Source organism: Pezoporus flaviventris, unplaced genomic scaffold (genome assembly GCF_033815535.1).
Source record: "Pezoporus flaviventris isolate CSIRO_AGI_PZ_B2104156 unplaced genomic scaffold, CSIRO_AGI_Pfla_v1 ptg000057l, whole genome shotgun sequence".
Taxonomy (NCBI): Eukaryota; Metazoa; Chordata; class Aves; order Psittaciformes; family Psittacidae; genus Pezoporus; species Pezoporus flaviventris.
The window spans coordinates 2,869,653-2,892,321 of NW_026892605.1; the positions used below are offsets into that span (position 1 = coordinate 2,869,653).

General features: G+C 41.3%; 3 protein-coding genes across 4 annotated transcripts in view; 2 read left to right on the plus strand and 1 right to left on the minus strand.

The window, feature by feature from the left end:
• Nucleotides 1–2,428: 2,428 nt before the first annotated feature.
• On the plus strand, nucleotides 2,429–5,939 carry MOCS2 (molybdenum cofactor synthesis 2). The gene is made up of 4 exons (XM_061469399.1): nucleotides 2,429–2,575; nucleotides 2,977–3,098; nucleotides 5,557–5,703; nucleotides 5,814–5,939. Exons 1-3 carry the CDS (start codon nucleotides 2,564–2,566, stop codon nucleotides 5,681–5,683), a joined length of 261 nt encoding a protein of 86 aa, XP_061325383.1. The 5' UTR covers nucleotides 2,429–2,563; the 3' UTR covers nucleotides 5,684–5,703; nucleotides 5,814–5,939.
• LOC133277520 (molybdopterin synthase catalytic subunit) lies at nucleotides 5,836–10,823 on the plus strand. The gene is made up of 5 exons (XM_061469398.1): nucleotides 5,836–5,975; nucleotides 6,848–6,983; nucleotides 7,827–7,980; nucleotides 9,392–9,515; nucleotides 10,716–10,823. The coding sequence occupies exons 2-5, from the start codon at nucleotides 6,863–6,865 to the stop codon at nucleotides 10,782–10,784; spliced, it is 468 nt and encodes a 155-aa protein (XP_061325382.1). The 5' UTR covers nucleotides 5,836–5,975; nucleotides 6,848–6,862; the 3' UTR covers nucleotides 10,785–10,823.
• A 5,049-nt stretch (nucleotides 10,824–15,872) lies between these two features.
• The window catches only part of ITGA2 (integrin subunit alpha 2), a 70,619-nt gene continuing 63,822 nt past the window's right edge, over nucleotides 15,873–22,669 (minus strand). For both annotated transcript variants that reach the window (XM_061469400.1, XM_061469401.1), the window contains 2 exons: nucleotides 19,682–19,798; nucleotides 15,873–18,917 (listed from right to left, as the gene is read on the minus strand). In XM_061469400.1, the coding sequence (XP_061325384.1) occupies nucleotides 18,828–18,917; nucleotides 19,682–19,798 (207 nt within the window). In that variant the 3' untranslated portion in view covers nucleotides 15,873–18,827. The remainder of the gene's footprint in view (nucleotides 18,918–19,681; nucleotides 19,799–22,669) is intronic.

Below are 22,669 nucleotides of genomic sequence, written 5' to 3' on the forward strand. Positions count from 1 at the left end.
CACCTAACTTAAGTTTTGCTGACTTTGCTGTGTTCTATCCATTCAACAGCACACTGTAGAAACAGTGTAAGTGTAAGCTTAGTGTTGGGTATACTCCAGCTAGATAGTAGAGCTCAAAGTTTGCTGCTGGTAAGTAAAAAATAAGTTAATAGGAATCCTAACTGTTTGACTCTCTTTATTATTATTAAAATTGAATTTCTTTAAGTCATAGTCTATTTGGGTGGTGTAAGAGAATTCCATACAGTCAGATTAGCACTTTTTCGGTATTAAACATTATTAAAATAAAGGAAGGTTGAAAAGCAGAATATGAAATGTCTGCTTTGCAGGGCTTCATCACAGCTTCATCTCAGCATTATGAGAGGCTGACACATATAGTGGTGTGGGAGAATGCATACACACCTGTTAGACAAAGCAAAGGCCCCATGGCTCTGGACAAGATTTAATTTAAAGGGTAAGACTCAGTAAATAACACTTAAAACTAGATTACATACATTGTAGCTACTTACACCGAAAGCTGAAGGAAGAAAATGGCTCTGAAAGAAGGATCCAAACCAGAAAATATTTTAAGAGAAAATCACGTGGAGCTAGCCTATAGAAATCATAGAGACGGATTTGAAATCCCAGTCTCTAGAGAGCTAACGTATCTTCTCCAGAACTACAGAAACAGCTTCCATTCTTATGCAGGTGTCTCTACTCCTCAAAAAAACCCCACACAAATAAAGGAAAGCAATATGAACCGAAATTCACTCTTGCAAACTCAGCACTGTAGTAGTTACACCTCTCACTGAGGCTGGTATTCCTGGAAGAAGAGACCTCCAGAATGAAGAGGTATCTAGGAAGAGTTTTGGTTTACACATTCATTTTACACCTCAGCTTAATTCATGCTGTTAAGAACATTTAATTTCTCTGTGTATGTTCTAGAACATAGCTAACAGATTATCCTACTCTACTGCTGTCCTTCCTAGGCACAAATTCTGCCTTTAACTAAGGTCTGAAGACTGAGCCATCCTCTGAAAAATACTCCAGAATTAGCTTAGGTGAGTTACTAATTGGAGCTCAAATAAAGAAAACCCAGAAATTCACTGCCAGTAGCTCCTCTCTCCTTATTTCATAGTGAACCTAACTCTAAATTCAACCCTAAATACAAGGATAAATCTTTCAAAACTCACTTTTTTCTTAGAGGCTAATTTGCTCCAGGTAAGCCCAGCACTCAGTCACCTCACTTTAAGGACAGACAACTGTGGCACATCTTTTGCACAGGGCAAACATGCCAGCCACTTGCTAGCTGGGTCATATATACCTTTTCAAAGTAATTTATTTCATTTAAGATGTATAGATCCAAAATTAAACAGCCCAGAGAAGAAAGAAGGCAATCATTTTACTTACTTGACACATGCTGTCTTGGGGAGAGTTCAATTTGTAATAGTAGTAAATCATTTACAAAAAAAAAAGAATACAGTTTAAATCACTTATTTGTTCCACACAACAGAAGATTACCATGTGGTGTACAAACTCCATGGAAATAACAGTATTTCTAGGGCATATTTTTCTGGAAGAATTTATCACTGTAACTTTTGCTGCCTTTGTACTTCAGAGGCAAGAATTATTACATAGAAAAGTCTGTTTCTTAGCCATTTTTTGAAATGACTGGATAGTAATCCTGTATTTGAAGGTGCTTTATTTGCCCCCCCCCCCCCCCTTTTTTTTTTTCTGACATTATTGCATCCATATAGGACAGACGTTTTCCACCTGTCTGAATCACAGTAACCAATGACGATGTCAAAAACCAGTTTCCCTGGCTGACCTGGCAGGAACAGCTCTTCTTTTATTGTTGTAGGGTTACAAGTGTTACCAGGCAAGCACAGAAATAACCCTGGCCACCCACAAAAATGCAGTTTTGCAGTACAGCTGCTGTGGGCCTGGCCGCAGCATCTACCACATACTCCATGCTGTGTTCTCCTCCTGCGTGGTGCACAACGGCAGGAGGCTGGACATTGTTCCTCCACCACGTGTCCATGCAGGGAGCTCCTGATGGTGCATGATCGGCCAGGGAGAGACAGATGCCACAACCACCTCCACACTGAAAAACAGCCTAACCCAGAATCCTGTATCAGCCTTTTGGAGGGTCTTTAGCTTTTACATGTTATGTATACCTATTAAGTGCCTGTGTGGTGCATGTATAACATGCGCAGGGCAGTGGACACGTTTGAAACCACTTGCAACCCCTACGCACTCTGCAGACAGAACCCATATGATAACCCGTCTTTAAGCAAAAAACTAGAGGCTGCGTTTGGGCGACAAACACACAGCCTCTCACCTTCTGCTCTCCCACCTCCGACTCACACCTCTGTTACCGTCGGTGCAAGGGAAGCGGCGCGATCCCGAGCTGCACCACACCGCTGAGGCCGGGTTAGCCCGCCCCGCCCCGACCCTACCGGAGCGAGGAGGCGCCGCGCTCCCAGCCTAGGCCGCAAGGGGCGGTCCGGGCACGACGCCTCTCGGCCGGGCGCAGGCGCCACCGTGAGCCCGCGGCGGAGGGCTACCCGCCCGGCGACGGGCCTCCATGCGCTGCCAGGTACGTGCAGCCGGCCGGTACCTCTGGGGAGCGGGCACCGGCTGCAGGAGAGGCGGGTGCCGGGGGAGGGGGACGGCGGGGCGTACTCAGCCCCGCTCTTCAGCGAGCAGAGGCGCCCGGCGGGCGAGGCCTGCGCGGCGGGAGCAGTACACGGTTCCGCGCTGACAGACACCCTCCCTCGGCCCTTTCCCATGCTCTTTCTGGCAGCCGGGGGAACGCCACACAGCTTTATCGGTATTAAAAGAAAAGCAACCCAAACCGACAAAACCAAACCCAGGGAAAGCTTTTCCTCACTCCTGTTTGGTTTCGGTTGTTTTGGTATTATCGGAGAAGTTAACGTGCAACAGCGTTGTTTTCCTTCGGTAGGCCCCGCTCCCCTGATGCCGTTTGTTCCCGGGCAGGTCTCGGTGTTGTATTTCGCCCGGAGCGCGGAGCTGGCAGGGCTGCGGAGTGAGACCCTCTCGGTGCCACGCGAGATCACCGCGCTCCAGCTCTGGGAGGAGATCGTCAAGTTGCACCCCAGGTAGTCGGCAGAGCTGGTGCCGCGGCTTCTTTGGTAAACACAGGTTCAGCATTTGGAGTTGAGCTGGAACACGTATCAGTACTTCGGTACCATAAACCCAGCGTTACCTTGTTCTCGTAACCTGCAGTAAATGTGCTGTGTTTTGGCCAGCTGGAAATGCTGTAGCTTTAGGTATAAACAGGGAAAGGCTAGGTCCAATAAATGTAGACGAAAGTTAAGCCTGAGGGGTACCTTGAGGCATGTGGCCTGTTGTCTAGGAGGGCCACAGTGTGGTAAACATGCTGCATGTGAGAACTGAGCTGTGTTATTAGCCTGTGGAGAAGGTGAGATGGCTCAAGGAAGAATCAAACACAGCCAGGGCAATAAATAAGAAATTAATAATAACAAGCAGGTGTTTTTGATCACTTACATTTAATGTAACTGTTAGCCATTGGTCTGAGCTTACAGCATGCTCTAGAAGGCAGGTCAGGCAAGGAGCTGAAGCTCTGCCACAGGTTTTCAGCCACTTACACAGTAAATAGGCTTGGCCACTTTTTATCTCCTCTGCTTTGAAAAAACCGCACAAACACCCACTGCTGGTGGCATTTCGTAGCGAGTCTGGTCCTGAGAGTGCGCCGGTGTGCACTGTAAGGACCCATGTAGCACTTACTGCTGCTCTCTGGAGGTGTCAGCAGAAATTCCCCCTCAGGTTAAGGCTGAGGGAAAGTGCTCAGTCCTGTCAAGAATGAGTCTGACAGACAAAGGGACAAACGTGTAACACTGTTCTGGAAGGTGGAGTAAAAAAAAAAAAAAAAAAGCAATAAAAGTATGGTATAACAGAGGTTGAGGTCCTCAGGATTTAATGCTTAATGCCTTGGAATTTCTGAAACTTTGGACTTAGGTGTCAGAGTCTTCCTTTAGGCACCACCATTTTTTATTTGGCCTGCTCTCAAAGGCAATGAATAAAATTAACCATTTATCAATGCCATCTGTTTTCAAGTGTCATGCTCTAACCAAATGTTGGGCCAGGGACCTTTTTCTTACAAAGAACTGAGTCTAAGTGTGGTTTTAGGGAGGAGGCAGTAGGGAGTGTATGTATTTTACTTTGCATCCTGTGTATTTTACTTTGTGTCAGAAGCCGCAGCAGCACCGTTTGTCAGTTTGCCATAGTTTGTCAACTTTGTCCTTTTATGAATGGTGACTTGGGGCAGTACATTTTGCATGTGCATATACTTCACAGTGGCCTTCTTGGAAAATGCTTCTGCTTCTAGCTTTTCTGGAAAACCTCAACTTAACAGTAGGGTATTGACCACAGACTTCTATTCACATTGCTAATAGATATTGAGACTGCAGCTTGAGCATACTTGACAATGCTTTTCTGTTCCACCCATTTTCCCCAGTGAATTAACTCACAAATGACATTAATTAGAGCCCATCCTTCTAATGGGCACTTCAGTTTCATAGCTGAAACACAGTTTCTTAGTGGCTTGCTTTACTTCCCTACAGTCCTACTCTTCCCCCTGCACTCTGAGACAGTGCTACTGTGTTTTGCACAGCCTGTGCCTTGCCTACTTTTGTCTATCTGGCTGGTAGGAAATAAGATAATTTTTGCTTTTGGCATGCCTGCTTGTTTCTAGGCGATACAGCTCTCTGCTGTCAGTGTGAGATTTTGGAGTCTCAGACAGTAGCAGTTACCACACCTGCACCTTCTAAAGAAAAACGTTTGCATTCTTTTTCTGGTGTCTTACTGGTGTTGCCTTCATATTCACCATTTGACTGCACTTGGTCATGAAAGTGAGTCCATGTCTCATGGTATCCAGAGCTGTAGACTCTCACAGCAAGGTCTCACAGATGTGAAATCCAAAATTATGTAGAAGATCTGCCAGAAAACACACCATATCTGCCTTCTTAGTTCTGTAGCCACTCCTTATTAATAGTAAATTTCAGACCTGTAAGTACAAAAGACCTAAAGCCTCATAAACTGTGAGGTTGTACAAGAGCAACTGTCTGACTAGTGGATCTTCATGAGATCTCACAAACATCATCCCATAATGCCTCTTGCCATGTAAGAAAATTGCTGTAGTCCAGCCAGGCTGAATCAAGGGAGCATTTCCTTCTGATCCCAGATTGGATTATTGCTACCTCTTGAGTTGCCTACTTTGCTAGAAGCTGCTGAAGTGCTGAAGTGGGGTTGGTATGCATTGGTTCATTCTGATGCAGGCCTTTGACAGATGCAGTTCTTGACTTCTGAAAGTTACACTGAGTTGGTTTCTGCATAGCCACCACAAGAGAACCTGAGTAGGAGGTGGGTGTTTGTTGTATTTTTGAAAGTGTATTGCAGGCTGGGTTGTGTAAGTCTTAATGCTGTTTACCTCAGCGGCGCTAGATAGTGCAGCACTTTGCTGTTTAATGAAATCTCATGTTTAAATGCAAACACTCTATTTAGAAATCTATTTGTGCTCCTGCCAATTCCCTTCAGGCTTGCTGTCATCCGGGATCAAGTAGTTTTTGCTGTTAGGCAGGAGTACGTGCTTCTTGGAGATCAGCTCCTGGTCCTGCAGCCTGGAGACGAGGTTGCCATCATCCCACCAATTAGCGGAGGATGAATCTACCGAAGTTCTGTTAAGTAAGTATCACTTCTTGCTTAGTTTCCTGTGGAGTGTCATCCTGTGCTAAAATATGTCATGGATTCTATGTAATGTTCCAGTAATTTATTTATTTTTTATTTTTGTTTAGGTCCAGAGATGTTATTGCAGTTCTGTCCCTCCATATTGATACTCTTTTGAGAGAGCATAACTTGTTTTTCCTGCTGCAGAAAACGTTGACCAGAAACCACAAGTTAGTGCACCAGTAAATGATTAACACATAAACGGTAAATGAAAGAAAATTGCCAGAGAGGTCAGTCATTGCTTTGAATTTGGGTTTTAGGTCTTGCTATTCTTTTGCAGTTGTTTCTGTCTGCCAGTGGATATGCAGCTTGCCAAGTAAGATAATAATGAAAAACCTCATGCCACTTTTTTAACAGAAGAGATGATACAGAAAAGGAAGTGACTGCTGCATTCTTTTTATTTTCTTTATTTTTTTTTTTGAATTTGCTGTCAAAGGAACAGGTGTCCTTAGAATAGCTTCATTTCTTTGCATGCATTGAAGTGGCAGTCCATGTATTTTTGAAGTCCCTTCTAACCCTAACAATCTGTGATTTACTGCAGCTTGTTCCTTTCCTGCTGCTCAAAATACTTTGTGTCCTTCTCATTCTTACATGAACTGATGACTGGTTTCTGCTCAGAGAAATTAGAAGTGTCTCCTGTGTCACTGGAACAGACTGATAATATGAGGTCATAAATGTCCCGGAGAGGATTAGAAGTCAAATTCGTATTTATCAGAAATCTGTATTTTAAGTTTTGTTTGATTTCTGGATAAGATAGGGAGGAGGGGCTGATAGTCTTGCCACAAATTTACTAGCACAGTGGTCCATGCTGGTTGATTGTACTGTTAAACTGAGGCCTCAGACTAGGTCTAGTTTTGTTCTACTGGAACAGGCTTTCTTATCAGGAAAGAAACTTGTTTGCCTTAAAAACCAGGTCATTGCTTGATATTTGCAGTTGCGGCAAGGCTGCTGAGAAGTGAATTTGCCGTGGAGACTGGTCTCTTGAGGCAAGGAAGAAGATGGTGCATGTTTTCTGTATAAATTGAGGCATCAGCACTGAATATAAAGCAGTTGGCCAGCACTAGTATTGCCAAAACCAACAACAGAGTTTGTCTGGTTTCAGCTTTTCTAGTGAGCTATGGATGAAAGCAAAGATGTGCCAAAAGATTTTATCAAGCTCAAGTCTGAAAAGCTCTCTGTAGATGAAGTGTCAGAGCTGGTCATTTCACCATGCTGCGGGGCAGTGTCTCTGTTCATTGGTGAGTTTAATATTTCTGAGCTGGATCTTTGGATGTGTAAATATTCTAATTGTGCACACCCCAAACTCATGCTTCTCAAATAAATAAATTCCTGGACCAAACCCAGGATGTTTAGAAAACACGTTCTGAATTATTTAGAACAAGACCATGGCAGCTCTTGAACAGTTGCACTGGGACAAAGTGGTGAGAAGCTTTCTTGCTGTTTTGGCTGTCCTAGGGCTGAACAGAACAACAGCTCTGGACTACAGGATTGCCTGGGAGCTTTTTTTTCCACACCATTGGCCATAACTTTTTCAAGGTGTGAAGTGGGATGTTGTGGCTAAGCAGATCACAGGTCCAAGCCTGTATGAAAGCTCCTGCAACTCAGGTCTTGGTCGAATGTAAACTACCATTTTACCCATGGGAGGGTGAAGGTTAAGCTTTGGTGATAGCTCTGTCCTGTTGCTTAATGTAAATGGTACTCATCTAGAAACCCTTTTGTGTTTAAACCGTAGTGCTACTGGTTTTCTAACTACTGAGCGCTTAAATGTTACATGGGCAAATGCAGTAATAGCACCTTAGCTGTTGCCACAGGAGATGTCCCAGCCTTGGGCATTATAGACTGCAGATTTGTATAAACTAAATTCTTCCTTGTCTATTAAAGATTTCTCTTGTTCAAAGAATCTGTTTACACAGCCATGATTAGGGGAGGTTTTCTGTACTTGCACAGTGCTGATCTTGACTGTAACAGAAGATCCAGGGTTTTATTTGGTATTTATATGTAATATATTATTATATAATAAATGTGTAATGTATTATAAACATATATATTTATTAGTGCTTTTGGTTGATAAATCATTTTAGGTACTACAAGAAATAATTTTGAAGGGAAGAAAGTGATTCACTTAGAATATGAAGCATATATGTCAATGGCAGAGACTGAAATAAAGAAAATCTGCAGAGGTGTTAGACAGAAATGGCCGTCAGTCAAACATATTGCAGTGCACCATAGACTTGGGTATGTATGGCCAGACCCCATCCTTTTGCATGTGGAATATTAATCCTTGTGTGGTGTGTGGCTGTGATTACATAGTTGCAGGATGTGCAGGAGTCTTTTATAAACTGTGATGCAGCAAAGCTGGCTGTAGAATCAAACTTGCACTGTGAGATAAGTTTTAGAAATTGTCTTTTCAAAGATGTGTATATGGGTAGCGTTTGCTGGAGTCCACATTTAGCCAGCAGGATCCTTGATGCTGGTGTGATAGTTTGCAAGTGGGGAGAAGGGACTAGATTTCATTCTAGGAAAGGGGAGGCTGTTGGTTTATTTGTTTATTTTTTTAAAGATGTGAAGTTGGCAACACTTTTTTTTTTTTTTCCTCTTTTCCATTGAGGTACCACGGAATGTTCTTATTGTCAGATTTAAGTTAAATTATGCCATAGGGAAAGCTTAACACTGGGAAGGGGAGAGGCATGGTAATTGCCAGCCATGTTTGCTGGAGAGCCTCCTGTTGTTCCTTGAGTCTTGGATAAGCATTTTCTCTTGGGTTCAAAACATACAATGCTAGTGTCTGACATAGTCTTGAACCTTCACAGTTCATTAGATTTCTCACTGAAACTAACAGGGTATGCAGAGTATGTTACAAGCACTTGTTTCCTTTTCTCTCAGCAGAAGGAACTTGAGGTGATAATAATGGATAATATTAGCTCTGAGGGATAGTTTCTTTAGATTTCCTCTATAGGCAACAGAGGGAGTGATTCTCTTGAGGGCTGAAAGCATTTAAACTTAGATTTTCATATGACCTCTTTGCCAAAGGAGTATTACTATAAAGGGGTGGTTGGTAGGCAACTCTTGGGGATATTACTCTTGTGAGGCACAAAACAAAATCTTGTGCTAGTTCTCTTAATAACACACCAAACAGGAAGAACTTCATAATTTAGAACTCAAATTTGTCAAAAAGTTTTCATTGCAAAATCTGCATAGTTTGAAGCACTTAATTTCTGCTTTCACAAATTCTTGTGCAAACTGAGATGATTTCTTAGGTTTTCAGATAAGAACTGGCTGTTCCTAACTAGTTATTAAGCCAGTATCCAGTGAGTTTCCTATGTCCTTTTGCAAGTTAGTGATTTTCCCCACTTAATTCCATAAGTTTTATTATAATAAAAAAAAAAAAAAGAATGGGAGAAAAAAGCCTGTGTCTGGTGGGTTTATTTATTCTGAATTGTGGAATTCTCACATCTGGTACTGATTTTGGTTGTGGTTTTCTTTCTTTTAAAAAGTGTATAATCTTGAACATGGCTTGACACTTGCTCAGTATGAATGAGTCAGGAGAGTGTGTGGCCAGAATACTGACGTGACATGGCCACAACTTTTGGGTGCTCTTGATGTTAAGCATTAGCTAAAGCTGCTGTTGTTCCTCTTCTCTCCCTAGTGTGGTTCCAATAACTGAAGCAAGTGTAATTATTGCAGTCTCCTCTCCACATAGAGCAGAATCCCTTGAAGCTGTAATGTACTGCATCAATACCTTAAAAGCATCCGTCCCAATATGGAAAAAGGTATGTTTGGGGCAAAACTTGATTTTAGGCCTGTGTCAGAGTCTTGGACAGTTGGTCTGAAGGCTGCTGCTGCTCTGAAGGGAATCTGCTGAAGCATTGCGAGCAGCAGTTGCTCCTGATGGATGCTAAATGTCTAGCACCAGTGGATTTCCTCTAATGCAGCCAGATGCACCTGTGGCAGGTGGGCATCTAGAAGGCCCTCCCTTGCCTGTACCATCCAGCTCATCTTCCTTTAATGTCATCCTGGGATCAAAGAGAAGGAGCCCTGAGGTTTTCTGAGTGGCAGAACACAGTTCTGCACAGGCTTGTGGAAGAGCTTTGTGTCAGATTTAAGAGCTTTGAGTCAGATTTGCTTTTGACAGCATTGTAGTTTGCAAGTAAAAGTGGCTTTCTTGTATTTCTGTTTTCTCCTCATCCCTGTGGCTTTGAGAAAGCACAAAGCATTAAGCAACAGCACATAATGAAGGGATGAGCAGAGGTCCCAAAGCTAGTATGGGCACACAACAATGTGTGAAGAGACCAGCCTGGGTCTAGAAGAGCCTCATTGTATAACCACAGTATTGCATGCAAATAATGAGTCTTATCTCTGCCTTCTCTCCCAGGCAGAATTTGCCATGGGGTAAGTGTGATGTTCTCCTCATTACTCCACTTTTCTGATGCTTCTTTCAGGAGACAGGTTGTTCTGTGGTCCCAGAAAAAATAAGCAGAGGCTCAGAGCCCTGCTGAATTTGCTGGGTAGGACTGGACTGCTGCTGGGAAGTCCTGGAGGTTAAACACTCACTGTGCTTTGTGTATTGTAATTTTTATTTTTTTAATACTGACATCTTATATAGACTTAAATGATCCCTGTAAGTGATGGTACAGTAACATGGCAGCATGCAAAACGGGCAGTTTCAGATATGAGTGCTGTAGACTCTACAGCTTTTATATAATTTCTTCTAGATCTCTTTCTTGAATTGACTTCAGTACGGATGAGCCCTCCTAAATTTAATAGGGCTCAGCCTGAGGGTCATAATCTGCTCGCATGTAAATCGGTATGTTCTAAGGGTGCTGCCTTCTTTTCTATTTGCAATGCAAGTGCTGTATAGTCCTGTTGCGATCAGTAAATAATAGCAGGATGGCTGTTGAGTTGTTTGGCCTGGCTTGTGGCTGTATGTAGCAGACTCCACAATATTTCCCATTCTTTGTTTGTATTTGCAGGAGATTTATGAGGACGAATATTCTTGGAAAGAGAACAAGGAATGCTTTTGGGCAAATTCAGAAAAATAGCTTAACTCTTAAAAATAAAGTGTTACTGTTTCTAATGAGCATGATTTAGCTTTGAGTTGTTTTTACAAAGAATCTATATATTTTTAAACAGGTGTACTAGACATTTCAATCAGTAATTTGATTAGGACTAAATGAAATAAAAGAGTACTAATTAGGTGTTCTTAACTCTCCTTTGAGACTATCTCTGTGCATTTTTGACATGGAGTAATTTTTTAATAGAATTTACCTAAAATTCTTGGTTGTGAATTGTTTTGTCTTCTGTGATACATACTGCTTTAATGGGTTTACATTGGTAGTCTTTGTTCACTGACTGTATGGGAGGTCAAAACAGGACAATCATGGGTTTGGGTTTTTTTTAATCTTAAATTCACTAGTAGTTTAATTTTATATGACTGTAGAGTCATTTTGCAAGCTCTGTGCTGTTTTGACATTCTTGTAACATGAAAGCTGCTTGAAGTAGATGAAACATTTTGGTACAGAGAAGCAAATACAAACTATTCTCAAGAGTTATTAACTTTTTAGTAGTGGTTGCACTCCAGTAGCTCTGTCTCATGGCAGCATTTTTACTGTGCAGCTCATGCTACAAGTCTGTTGCATTAAAAAAATATGGATAGACCTTGATTCAAAGTTAGATCAAATATTCTACCAGCAGCAAACTTGCATTAGCAATAATATGCAAACCTGTAACTGCTTGATGATGTCTAGACATGATTAATTTCGAAGGAGATTTTTTGGCTGTGTAATTGTATGGTGCTGCAGAAATAAAAATCCCCCAGCTATTACGATAAATAGACGACTATAAGTTTAATTAGTTGTAGTAGCTCAACTTTAGACATGTTAGGATTCAAAGTCATCAAAGTGGATTAGTTTTTTAAAGGAAAGCAAGTCTACTGAACTTCTTGCAGTTTATATATGCATTTACATACACATTTAGGATTTTAATACAGTTCTCCTCTTGTTAATGTTTTGAAACCTAGTTAAAAGATAAAGAGACTGACATAATATGCCTGTGCTTCCACTGGAAATAATGGGCTGCTCATCTGAGTAAGAGAATTTTATTTACGTTATTCGCAGAATGACAGAATGGTTGGAGTTGGAAGGGACCTCTGGAGGCCATCTAGTCCAGCCTCCCTGCTCAAGCAGGGTCACCTAAAGCACATTACTCAGGATTGTATGTTATTTTAATGTGCCATGATAGTGTTTCAGTGCTGAGAGTTCAAAGTCCCATTGTGTATGTCATTTTTACTGATGTTGAGAGACAGTTTTATCTGTCATTATCAATGTAGACAATGTAGACAACTTAGATACAAAGCAAGGGAAATGAGGTAAAGAAAAGTAAAAATATCTGCTCAAGTTTATATATGGTTACATCACACAACACTTAAATCTCAGCTGTGTAACCCATTTTGTCTGCAGTAAAAATCTACAAACAGCTGCTAGCTATACAAAATAAAATGAGAAAAATAGGTGATGATCTTTTTTCTCCCCAGTGATTTAAGTCAGTCTTAATATTTAGTGATGGTTACTGTATCTGAATTAAATAAGTAAACCCCAATGAAACATACAACTTCAGGCAGAAGCATGGTTAAAAGTGCTTATTAACTTATTGATGTGCTTTCCTCAGTGAAGTGAGAGTCTTTCCTCTGCAGGACAGCCGCTGCTCCTTGCATGCTTACACATGTGCAGCCTCCAGACAGTGTGGGCCTTATTATCTAAGCATAGCTGAGCAAATTCAAAGTTGAATTTTCCTTTGCTTTGGAGGCTGGAGGGAAGCCCTCTGCTATTTGAATGACATTTGTACAGAATCCTGAATACACAGTTCTTGTATGTCCTGGTTTCAGGACATAACTATCAAGTAATTCTTTCTGGTTTTAGAAAAGAAATAAATACACAAACTTTGCCATTTTTGGTATTCATATTCTCATGTTCATGTTTGTTGTTACTATGCGACTAATTAGCATACAAACTTCACAAAAATAAATGGCTAGCTTGCCTTGTAGTGGACTGTTCATAAATGAAGTAAAACCTGTGCAGTGCTTGCATACTGGTGCTGTGCTCTTATACAGAAAAATAGTGGTATTAAAACCGTTAAATTATACTCAGGCCCCTGTGACCAAGGGCAGTTCCTGTGTTGCACTAGTGTCTCTCTACTGCTGCAGCCTCCTGGAGTATTTCTCCAGGGTGACCTTAAGTGCACCTTCTCCATCAGCAATGCAGCTGGGAAGGAGGGTGCAGAAAAGAAGGGAAAGAATAATTGTGTACTTCCCCGCAGTGACCAGCAACAATGAATGGAAGACATGTTGTACTGAGTCACAGCTGAGTGTTACAATGTGTGTACACTGCCATGGTCAAAACAATGAAATGTCATTTTGTGTCCCTAGCTGTGCATGAGGCAAGTAGTGCTTTGTTCTGGAACAATGATGTATCAGTCTTGTGTAACTTTGGGTTCTTCAGCTGGCATCTAAAAGCGAACTGGAAATACCCTTAGGAGGGATGATGTGCATAATCAGAGGTAAAATGTATCTCACTGAAATTTTAAGTCCATGCCTCGAGCTCAGTGTACTGGCTCCCTCTGTAGGGCTACTCTCTCTGCTAGGGTATTATTGTAAAACAGCAGATTACTCTTAAGATAGCTGCCTAAGGCTGTGTCTGGAGCGACCCAGAAGTGCTTCCAAATTTCCAGGCCAGGGGATGAATCCCAGCTGTGTCTGACTGCGTGTCAGGGAAGGATGCAGCTGCACATGTCCTGGTTTCCATACATGCAGGACTAGGCTGCAGATGAGGGGTAGCTTGTGTTCTGGTGAGGTCCACAAGTGGGATGATAAGCAGCTGCAAATCCATATATAATGAATGCAGTCCTGGCTTTCTGGGATGAGAGCTGTTTCTCTGCCTTGGCTATGGGGGTTGGGAGGGGAGGGGTAATCCCAACTTCTCTGGGTTTCTCCCAGGTGTGTCACAGTGTGCTGCAGAGGTGGTGGTGGCTCCAGATGTAGACAGATGTTCCAGAGACCAGATGCTTAGGACCGGAGGATCCTGTAGCGATCTCCCAGATGAGGGGTGTTTGTGGAAAGGAAGAGCATGTCTTCAGAATGAGAATTTTTCCTTCTGAAGAGAAGTCTTGGTCTTTGCTGGCAACATATGAATGCACTGATCCATCCCTTTCTCTGGCAGAACGTCCATATCTCAACATAGCTTAATTTTAAGAATTGCCTTTCCTGATTTCGATCTTTTATTCTGCTCTGTTCTCAAGAGAAGCTCAGCCTGATGCATGCTATGAAAACAGTTACTGATGGATGGTCAGGAAATAAAACAGGGAGGGTGACGGGATTGTGTTATGAGGAGCCTACCCAGGAGATGGCAGCCGAGAGACGGCTGTGCGGTAGGAGCCGCTCCCAGCCTGCCCAGGTGCTGGCTCTGCTGGGAAATAAAGGCGTTGGCTCCGGCTGTCACTCACCGAAGTGTCACTGTCGCACTCAGCAATGAAGCCTTTATATTGCTCAGCTTCAAATGAGATTTTCGGCTCTTCCCTCACCTCGCTTTTCCCACAGCCGTTCAGAGAATCTGTACTTTTATAAACTAATGCATTTATTTGCTCCATCAAAAATATTAAAGGAAAAAACTGCTAGAACTAATTACTAACAAAGTGAAACTGTGTGTGAAAGCAGAAAGTGCAACCCCTTCCCTCTTAAAAAGCTCTGGAAACTCACTGGAGCTCTTCCAGTAAGTGTCCTGTGGAGGCACTTAAGGAGAGAGAGTTAAGAATAGGTTGATGACTATAAGTCAGAAATTTGAGTACCTAAGGCCTGTCTTTAAAAACAAACTAGTCAAACCAACCATACAAGTTCATCTTATCAAGTGGTATGAATGTTTGCATCCTAATGCAGGTCTGTTTTAAAACTTCTATTTTGACTGCTTTAAGAGAAAGAGACAAATACCTTTTAAAGACTTAGTACAGCAAAGCCTGTGATTGCATATTAATAATTGATCACAAGTGAGGGCAGAAATGTTGACTTACAAGATAGAACTTGGCTATTCTGAGGCTGTTAAAACTATGTACACTAAACACAATAAAAAGTTACGGCAAGTAGCTACAGATTTTGAGATTCATTTTCATACTTCATTTTCTTTAGTTTTTGATTTTAGAGTTTTTGTTGTACCTCAGTTTCGGATATAAAGGGTACTACATTGTCAGGGTTTAACTCCAGCCAGCAGCGAAGCCCCACACAGCTGTTCACTCAGCCCCCCCGGTGGGATGGGGAAGGGAACTGGTCTAGTAAAAGCAAGAAGCCTTGGGCTGAGATAAAGACAGTTTAATGGATAAGCAAAAGCCATACACGCAAAGCAAATGAGTGTGTTGATTCACTGCTTCCCATGGTTGGACAGATGTTCAGCTATCTCCAGAAAGTAGGGCTCTGTCATGCATAACAGTTATTTGGAAAGACAAATACCATCCCTCCAAATGTCTCCGCTTCCTTCCTCTTCCCTCAGTTTTATATACTGAGTGTGATGTCATGTGGTGTGGGATATCCCTTGAGTCAGTGGAGGTCAGCTGTCCTGGCTGTGTCCCCTCCCAACTCCTTGTGCACCCCCAGTCTGCTTGCTGGTGGGTTGGTGTGAGGAGCAGAAAAGGCCTTGACTCTGTGTAAGTACTGCTCAGCAGTAATTAAAACATCCCTGTGTTACCACAGGGACAGGACATGCTACTGGTGACCAATTCTGTACATATTATAAAGTGCAGGGCATAAGAATGGCAAAATGCAGTGTCATTTTAGATGCCAGTGATGATAACCCCATGTATATAGGAAGACCTGACCATGGTAAGGTTTTAACACCAACTATTCAACTAGACCTATTCAAATATAGATAGTTTACACTACTGTGAACTGACTTAGACTACAGTATAGCTGACCAGTAGTGTTATACTCATGACTGTAACAATCAAGGCGTGAAGTGCAGCTTCTTTGTATATCTAGCAGAGTCATCCCCTTAGGATTTTCATTATGTGCTACTGGAACAAAGACATATTTGGCCCCATTTTATGCCGTGCTTCTCTTTAGGGTGCTGTTTGAAAAAATAAATGAGTCTGTGTTAAGCAGTATTCTTGTTTTTATTGTAGTAACACTGTTGGGCCCTCAGGTGGGCACTGCAGTGGTACAGTCCCTGCTCCCATAGAGCTTACATGCTAGGTTTTAGAAGTCAGTTGACTACAAATGTTCTTGTACATCCCAAATCTATACATGTACTCATATGGAACTAAGTCTGATTTGGACTTGATTAGTACTTCAAGAAGTCAGCAACTAGACTTCAAGACCAGAATCAGATCCAACTTGAGTCTGCTGAAGGTATTCCTGACTTTTCTTGCTGCAAGCACAAACGGGAGCACATGCCAAAGCTCAGCATTTTAGAATATTTTTTCACCTGTAAAATGCTGATTTAGAAAAGTAGACCTAAAAAAAAAAACAACACCCAACAACAAACCCCTTGCACATAATACAAAATATACATAATATTTCCAGCATTATTTGTGGCTGTGCCAAGTTAAAAGTGCAATAAACTCACCATTACATAAACTGAACTAGCCATTTAAGTATTAATTGTAAAAGAAAAATAAACTAGTAACTTGAAGTGGTTAGGATACAAAAACCTTACCTATTTCTATGCCTTCCCTTTATTTTGGGAAAAAGTACTGTGTTCAGGCTGGGGGAAAATCATGTCTGGGACAAAGCAAACCCAGCGAAGACTGGTGAATTGCGTCATTGCTACCTAACTAATAAACTGTAAAATCCCCAAAAAAGATGGATGTCAGATATTGACCTGAACCTCCCACTGAAGGTCGAAGAAGGAAATCTGGCTGGATACCTCCATTTCCCTTGCAGACGGCACCAGAAGTGAAGGATGCTGCCATCTGCTGCGTTGTGAAATTCCCCCTCTGGGCCTGCAGTGCATGACCCTGGTTATGAAGGAGCTTCCCACACATAGGGGTATAGGGTGTTTTCTTCCACACACAAGTTTATACATGAACTGAGGCAGACAATTTTTTATCTTTTCTTTCAGAGCATCTGCCCTCAGGGTTTATAATTATAAAGTCAGGAGCTTATTTTTTAGCTGAATGAAATTGCTGCATACTTTTTTTTTTTTTTTTTAACTTTTAAAATAATTGTTTTGGGCATAAACTCAACTGATGGCAACAGTCTTGCTTGACAGTCAAGATTAGAATCTGGATTGTTTTTCAAAATGTTAAAAAAAAACCTAAACAACAAAACACCCCAAAACATAACATTTCTTAGCTACAACACAAATCCCAAACTCATATAAAAGTACACTGATCACAATCCAGCTGTCACTGCAAATGAAGCTATTATTTGCCAAAGAGATGGTTGGCTCCCAACTGATTACTGATCAAAAGAAACTGAGTAAAACTTTGAAACAATCGCAAGACTAGTTTTTGACGAGTCCCTCAGAAAATAATCTGAAAGGTGCCTAAGCATAATTACAATCTAGTTTTGGGGGAAAGAAAACATGACTTTGGATTCTGATTCAGGCACATTTAAATGTTTTACTCTTCAAGTAATTTAGAAACAATCTCACTTGCATGGCAGTGTACATAAAGACAAAACACACATCTTCTCTCACAATCAATTATAAGCATAAATGCCAGCCATGAGAGAGACAGGCAGCCAAAATGCCAATTTCCCTGTTATCAGTCTTACAGCATGTGCCTTTTTAAGACTGAGCTTTCATTAAAACCAGCAGCATTAATGGCACCTGATAAACTTGAGGTGTGTAACCAACACAGTCACCCAAGTGGTGTGTTCAGAGCTCCTTCCAGAGCATTACAGTACTTTAATGTACAAAACATAAGTTAACTTCATCATGGCATGAACATGAGGGACCAAATAAAATGTGACAGGTAAGAATGTTATACTGAACTTTGGTCTCCTGGAGGGCACTGAGATGCTAAAGAAACAAGTGCAGTAAACAATTTACAGAGCTTAGATCTTCAATATCCCCTGTCCTAATGCACATACTTCCTCAGTGATCATCCCCTTTAATTCACTCCGTACTTTAAGTCAAGTCCTGCAGAATCTTTCATTACAGAATTGAAATGCAAGATCTTGACTGTCTTCCCTATTTATGCATACCTAACCAAACTCACGTCAGAGGGACTGTGAGCTTAAAGCCCAGTGTAACAGTAGTGGTAGTGCTTCTCAAGCTTAAGTCTGAAAAGCAATCACAACATTCAGAAAACATGCTGTAATTATGAAATTAATATTTTTTTTTCTCAGAGAGAAAGTATGCAGAAGGCAGCTATACATACTATTTGGCAGTATTTCCCCCAAACAATATATTCAGTAATGTAGTTGTGACCTTAGTGCAAGGAATACAGTGAACTTTTGGAAGAGTTTGCCCATCCAGTTGTCTTGTAGCACCCAGACAGGCATCTTCATATGCAGTTCCCACTTTATAGATTAGTTAAAACAAAGGGTTGCTGGTGCAAATTATTTCTCTAAGACAATAAGGATGGAGCTAGTCAATGAAAAAAATGACTTTTCTTCTCCCAGTCTGGAAGCAGTATTCACCACACATTCATCATCAACTTAATAGAAAATGTCCTTTACACATATGGTACTTGTCAACTGAATTACGAACTGATGCCATTCCACAATAATCTGAAATAAATTGCTCTGTTTCACTCTGCAGTGGATGAGGAGAAGGACTGCTGGCACAATATGTTACTGTAAACTCCGGACCTGCCAGTTCTAAGGGCTAAGTTTGTTTAAAAGGCAAAAATTTCCAAGAAAAGGCACTATAAATCATTTTGGGGGAAGAAAGAGAAAAAAAAAACAAAAAACAACCAACAAACTGTCCTGCAGTTACTCTTATAATAGAGTAGAATTTGTAAAATATTCTCATCTATAAAAAGACACTTTTCTTAAAAATGTTTAAATGTTACTAAGCTTTAAGGCACTCCAGCTGAAGAAGCAACTGGATCACAATTAATGTTGGTGGCTCAGATCTCTTTATCCATGTAACTCATCTTCTTCAGTCTTTGTCCTTTGTTAGTTCTGTAATTTCATCAACATCTTCTATATCCTGTGTCATTTTCTCATACTGTCTCTTGAAGAAGCCAAGCTGTGAGAAGTATTAAAATAACACCACATCACAGTAAGTCATTGATGGTTACTTTACTCAGCTAAGCTAAACAGTGTGGTGGTAGAAATGCGTATGTGTACATGCACACACATACAGTGTTTGATTTGTAGACAATTCCTAACTCTAAAATAAAAGGAGCTGGCCTTAAACTCCTGCCTGGTGAAACTAAATGTCAAAACAGCAGTGCTGATTAGCCAGCTGACTCCCTGCCAAGATGCCAGCATCTCCTTGGAGCACCAAGGAGCCCCTCAAACACCAATGCCCTGGCATATGGAAGAACTTCTTTCTCCTCCTAATCTTGGTATCCTTTGTAAATGACCTTTTGTCCTCACCCTTCTTTATTCTCTTTTTTTCTCTGCTCAGTGTATATCTTCTCCTTCCTTGCTTCTGTTCCCCAGCCTTGCCCACTGGGAATGTTATGGGAGTTCAGACCCCAGCTGGAGACTTACAGAAGGAGGCAGGCAGTGTCAAAAAGAAAGAACAATGCCACAGCCCCTGTTTTGAACTATTGAAAAATCATTTATCACCTTCGCATTGCCAATTTCTATGGGGACCCATTTCAGAATTTTGATGTTTAAAGCCCTTCTAAATGCTCCCATCAAGGGTGTGATGCCAATACAGTATTATTCATACCACCAAACTGCATTTGCAGTTTTGTTCCAGCAACCAGAAGTTCCAAAGAAAACAGCCCAAATGCGTTTGTCCCTCTGCTTTTCTTTTTAATAATATAAACACCTACTTACTTTCCACAAAACAGCAACCAATGCTAACAGCAGAAGAAGTCCAGCCAATATACTGCCAATAACAACACCAACTGGTATCTCAGCTTTCTCATCTGGCTTCATTATTGTAACTGGGATCTGAAAACAGAGGGATTGTGCATTAGGGGTTAAAGTTAACTGCATATGAAGTAGGATTTGTAAGTCAAATACTTCACTAATCAAGCATAGCTAGACTGCACACATTCCAGGATCAACACCTGGAACACAACAGGCAGTTACAGCCCTTTCACTGGTGTCTGCAGGTACCTGGTTGCACCACTATGACACATGGCAGTGCCAGTTCAGGATTAGGGGCCCTCATCACTCCTGACCATAAACAACAGGCAAAGAAGCAATGTATTCCTACAAGCTTTCTGCCTCTCCAGTAACGGGAGGTCTTTCAGAGATGTTTCTACAGTGCCCAGACACACCATCACTAGGTAAGCCAGACATGCTTACATGCAGGCGGGGAATAGGCTGGTGTAAAGCCCCATCTGCTCAAAACAGACTTCCGCTGCATCAGGTGGAGAACACCTACTTCCAGTGGAGCATTGTCAGAGCCTATTACCTGTGGTGGGCAGCTGCAGAAGGCAACACTAATCATGGAGGCCAGACACCACCATACACTCACTGCAACTGCTGAAATTTCTCCTCTCCTGCTGGGCAAGTGCCTCCTCTGCCTGCTGTCCCTACCTTCTGGGTAGCCACTAACAACTTGTTAGGTCTTTCCATGTTAATCTGTGTTCTCCTGAGAGAACTGCATGATTTTTCTGTTAAGATGTATGGGTCAAACAAGTCAGAAGTCTTTCTAGCACACATACGCTTCCTGAACAAGCAATACCAGAGAGCTCCCAGGACAGCATATGGTGTCTGGAAGTTAGTTTTCAGGTGATACCCTATCTAGTTGTATTGGGTATGACCAACTACATAGTTGGGTATAACATGGTTGCTCAGGGACACATTGCTGTAATATTTATGAACTGTCAAATCTTTGGATTTAATCTTGGAATGACATGCATTTAGCATGAAGGTTTTTTCCTTCCTGAAACATGATGAAAGAAGTCACACTGGTTTACTTTCTCAGGGTTGCTTGCTCAGTGAATTTGTCTGGTGTAATTTAATCTTAAGCTTTCTGGGAAACTTGCTGGACTGACATCTCAGTGATTTAAGTCATTTCTGCTGGAAGGCTCCAGTGTTGTGCTAGGCGTGGCTATGTGTATTCATTTCACTGAGGCAGGATGGCTTTGTGTATTTTCTAACCAAATAGCCATAATGATGATTATAGCAGGTTAATGTTCTGTCCTCCAGCTGGCAGTCCTTTCCAACTTGGAAAAAATCTGAAAGCTTTTACGCAAAGGTACCTAAACAGCTTTCCCACATAGCATAACAAGGCAATATTAATCCATCTGGCTACACAGCAACCCAACTCATCCAAACTAGACAGCCAATATCATATGTATGTGCAGTTTGCCTAGTAATGCTTTCTCCATTAGATTAATAGTGAAGTGGAACTATTGGAGAGGTAAGTCAATGTGCAAGAACAAGTATCGTCTGTGAAGTTAAACTGTGGTCAGTAAGACATCACAGGTGCAATTTACCTCATCTACTGTTTTATATATATATATATATATATATATATATATATATATATATATATATATATGTACACAGTATGGTTCCTTAGCTTCCAATGGAGAAGGACATGCTTTTATAGGACCTAATTCACCCTACTTACTCTTTTCAAAATTGTCTTTAGGATAAGAGGAACTGCACCTCAGAAATACCTATTCTTTCTGCCTTTCTGCAGATTAGGGTTTATAGAAGGGCTAACTCTGATGTGGATGACTAATGTAGATTTTAACTTCAATGAATCCTACCACCCTGGTCTGAAATAACAGTGTAAGGAGGGAAATAAACTCAGATTGCTTCTGCACTGTCGCTTCTGCACTGTCCTGTTCCCAAGAAAGTGTGAATGGCAAAGACTGGGTGTCACTGTTGTCACAAGAATTATATGCAGTGCTGGGTACTGACTTCATTACTGCAGTGTCAAAGCGAACTGTCTGCCCTAGGAAGAGCATAACTCCACCAGCTGGCACATTTTCCAAGACTTCTCAATGGAAAGAAGCATTTGAGTAAGAATCAGGCTGTAAAACTCACCAGAAGCCACTGTGTTTCTTAAGAGCCCTGTGGATAACTTTCAGGATCTGTTCAGCTAAGAGCTCTAAAAGTCCCAGCTGCAGATGTTTCAATGGCTGGCTGAGGAATTGCCTTTTATTTGTCAAGTGAATTAATCAACAGTCATTTGAATAATTAAATTCTGGTTTTCCTGAAATCACTAACAGAGCTGCTGGTAATGTAAATTTGGCAGCATCAAGTGTGGAAAAATACCTAGTAATACATAGCTTATGACCCAAACATCCTGTGCAATTAATTGGAATATTAATTGTGTATTGTGCATTGTGTATTAATGAGTTTCATCCTTTAGCAGAAATAATACCATGCCACAAATCTGAGACACTCAGGACACTTCAAATGCAGGCATATAATTTTTCTGCAAAAACCATCACATTATTTCCAGAGCTACACACATATTCTCTTTTCTTCTTCAGGCATTGGATGTTTCCCTGAATACAAATAGGTCTGTTGAGAGGTTCTTCACAAGAAATTGTGTGATCCATGAGGAAACAATGTCAAAAATAGTATTGAACAATTTCTTATTTCTGCATTAAGCTAGATCAACCAATAACTACCTGTGTACATATTTAACTGATTTTTCCATTGCTTATGAATTGCTCCACATTCTCACAGATTTGACTAACTTGCATTTTGGTCTTCAGTGGCCTTGGTTATCTCTATGGATAAAGCAGGCGGGTAAATCCTGTAAAAATAAATCTAAACTCCATATTACAAATGGAATAGTGTTCCTCTAGAACACTCCTTCCTAGATAGGCCAAGAGAACAATGTATCTT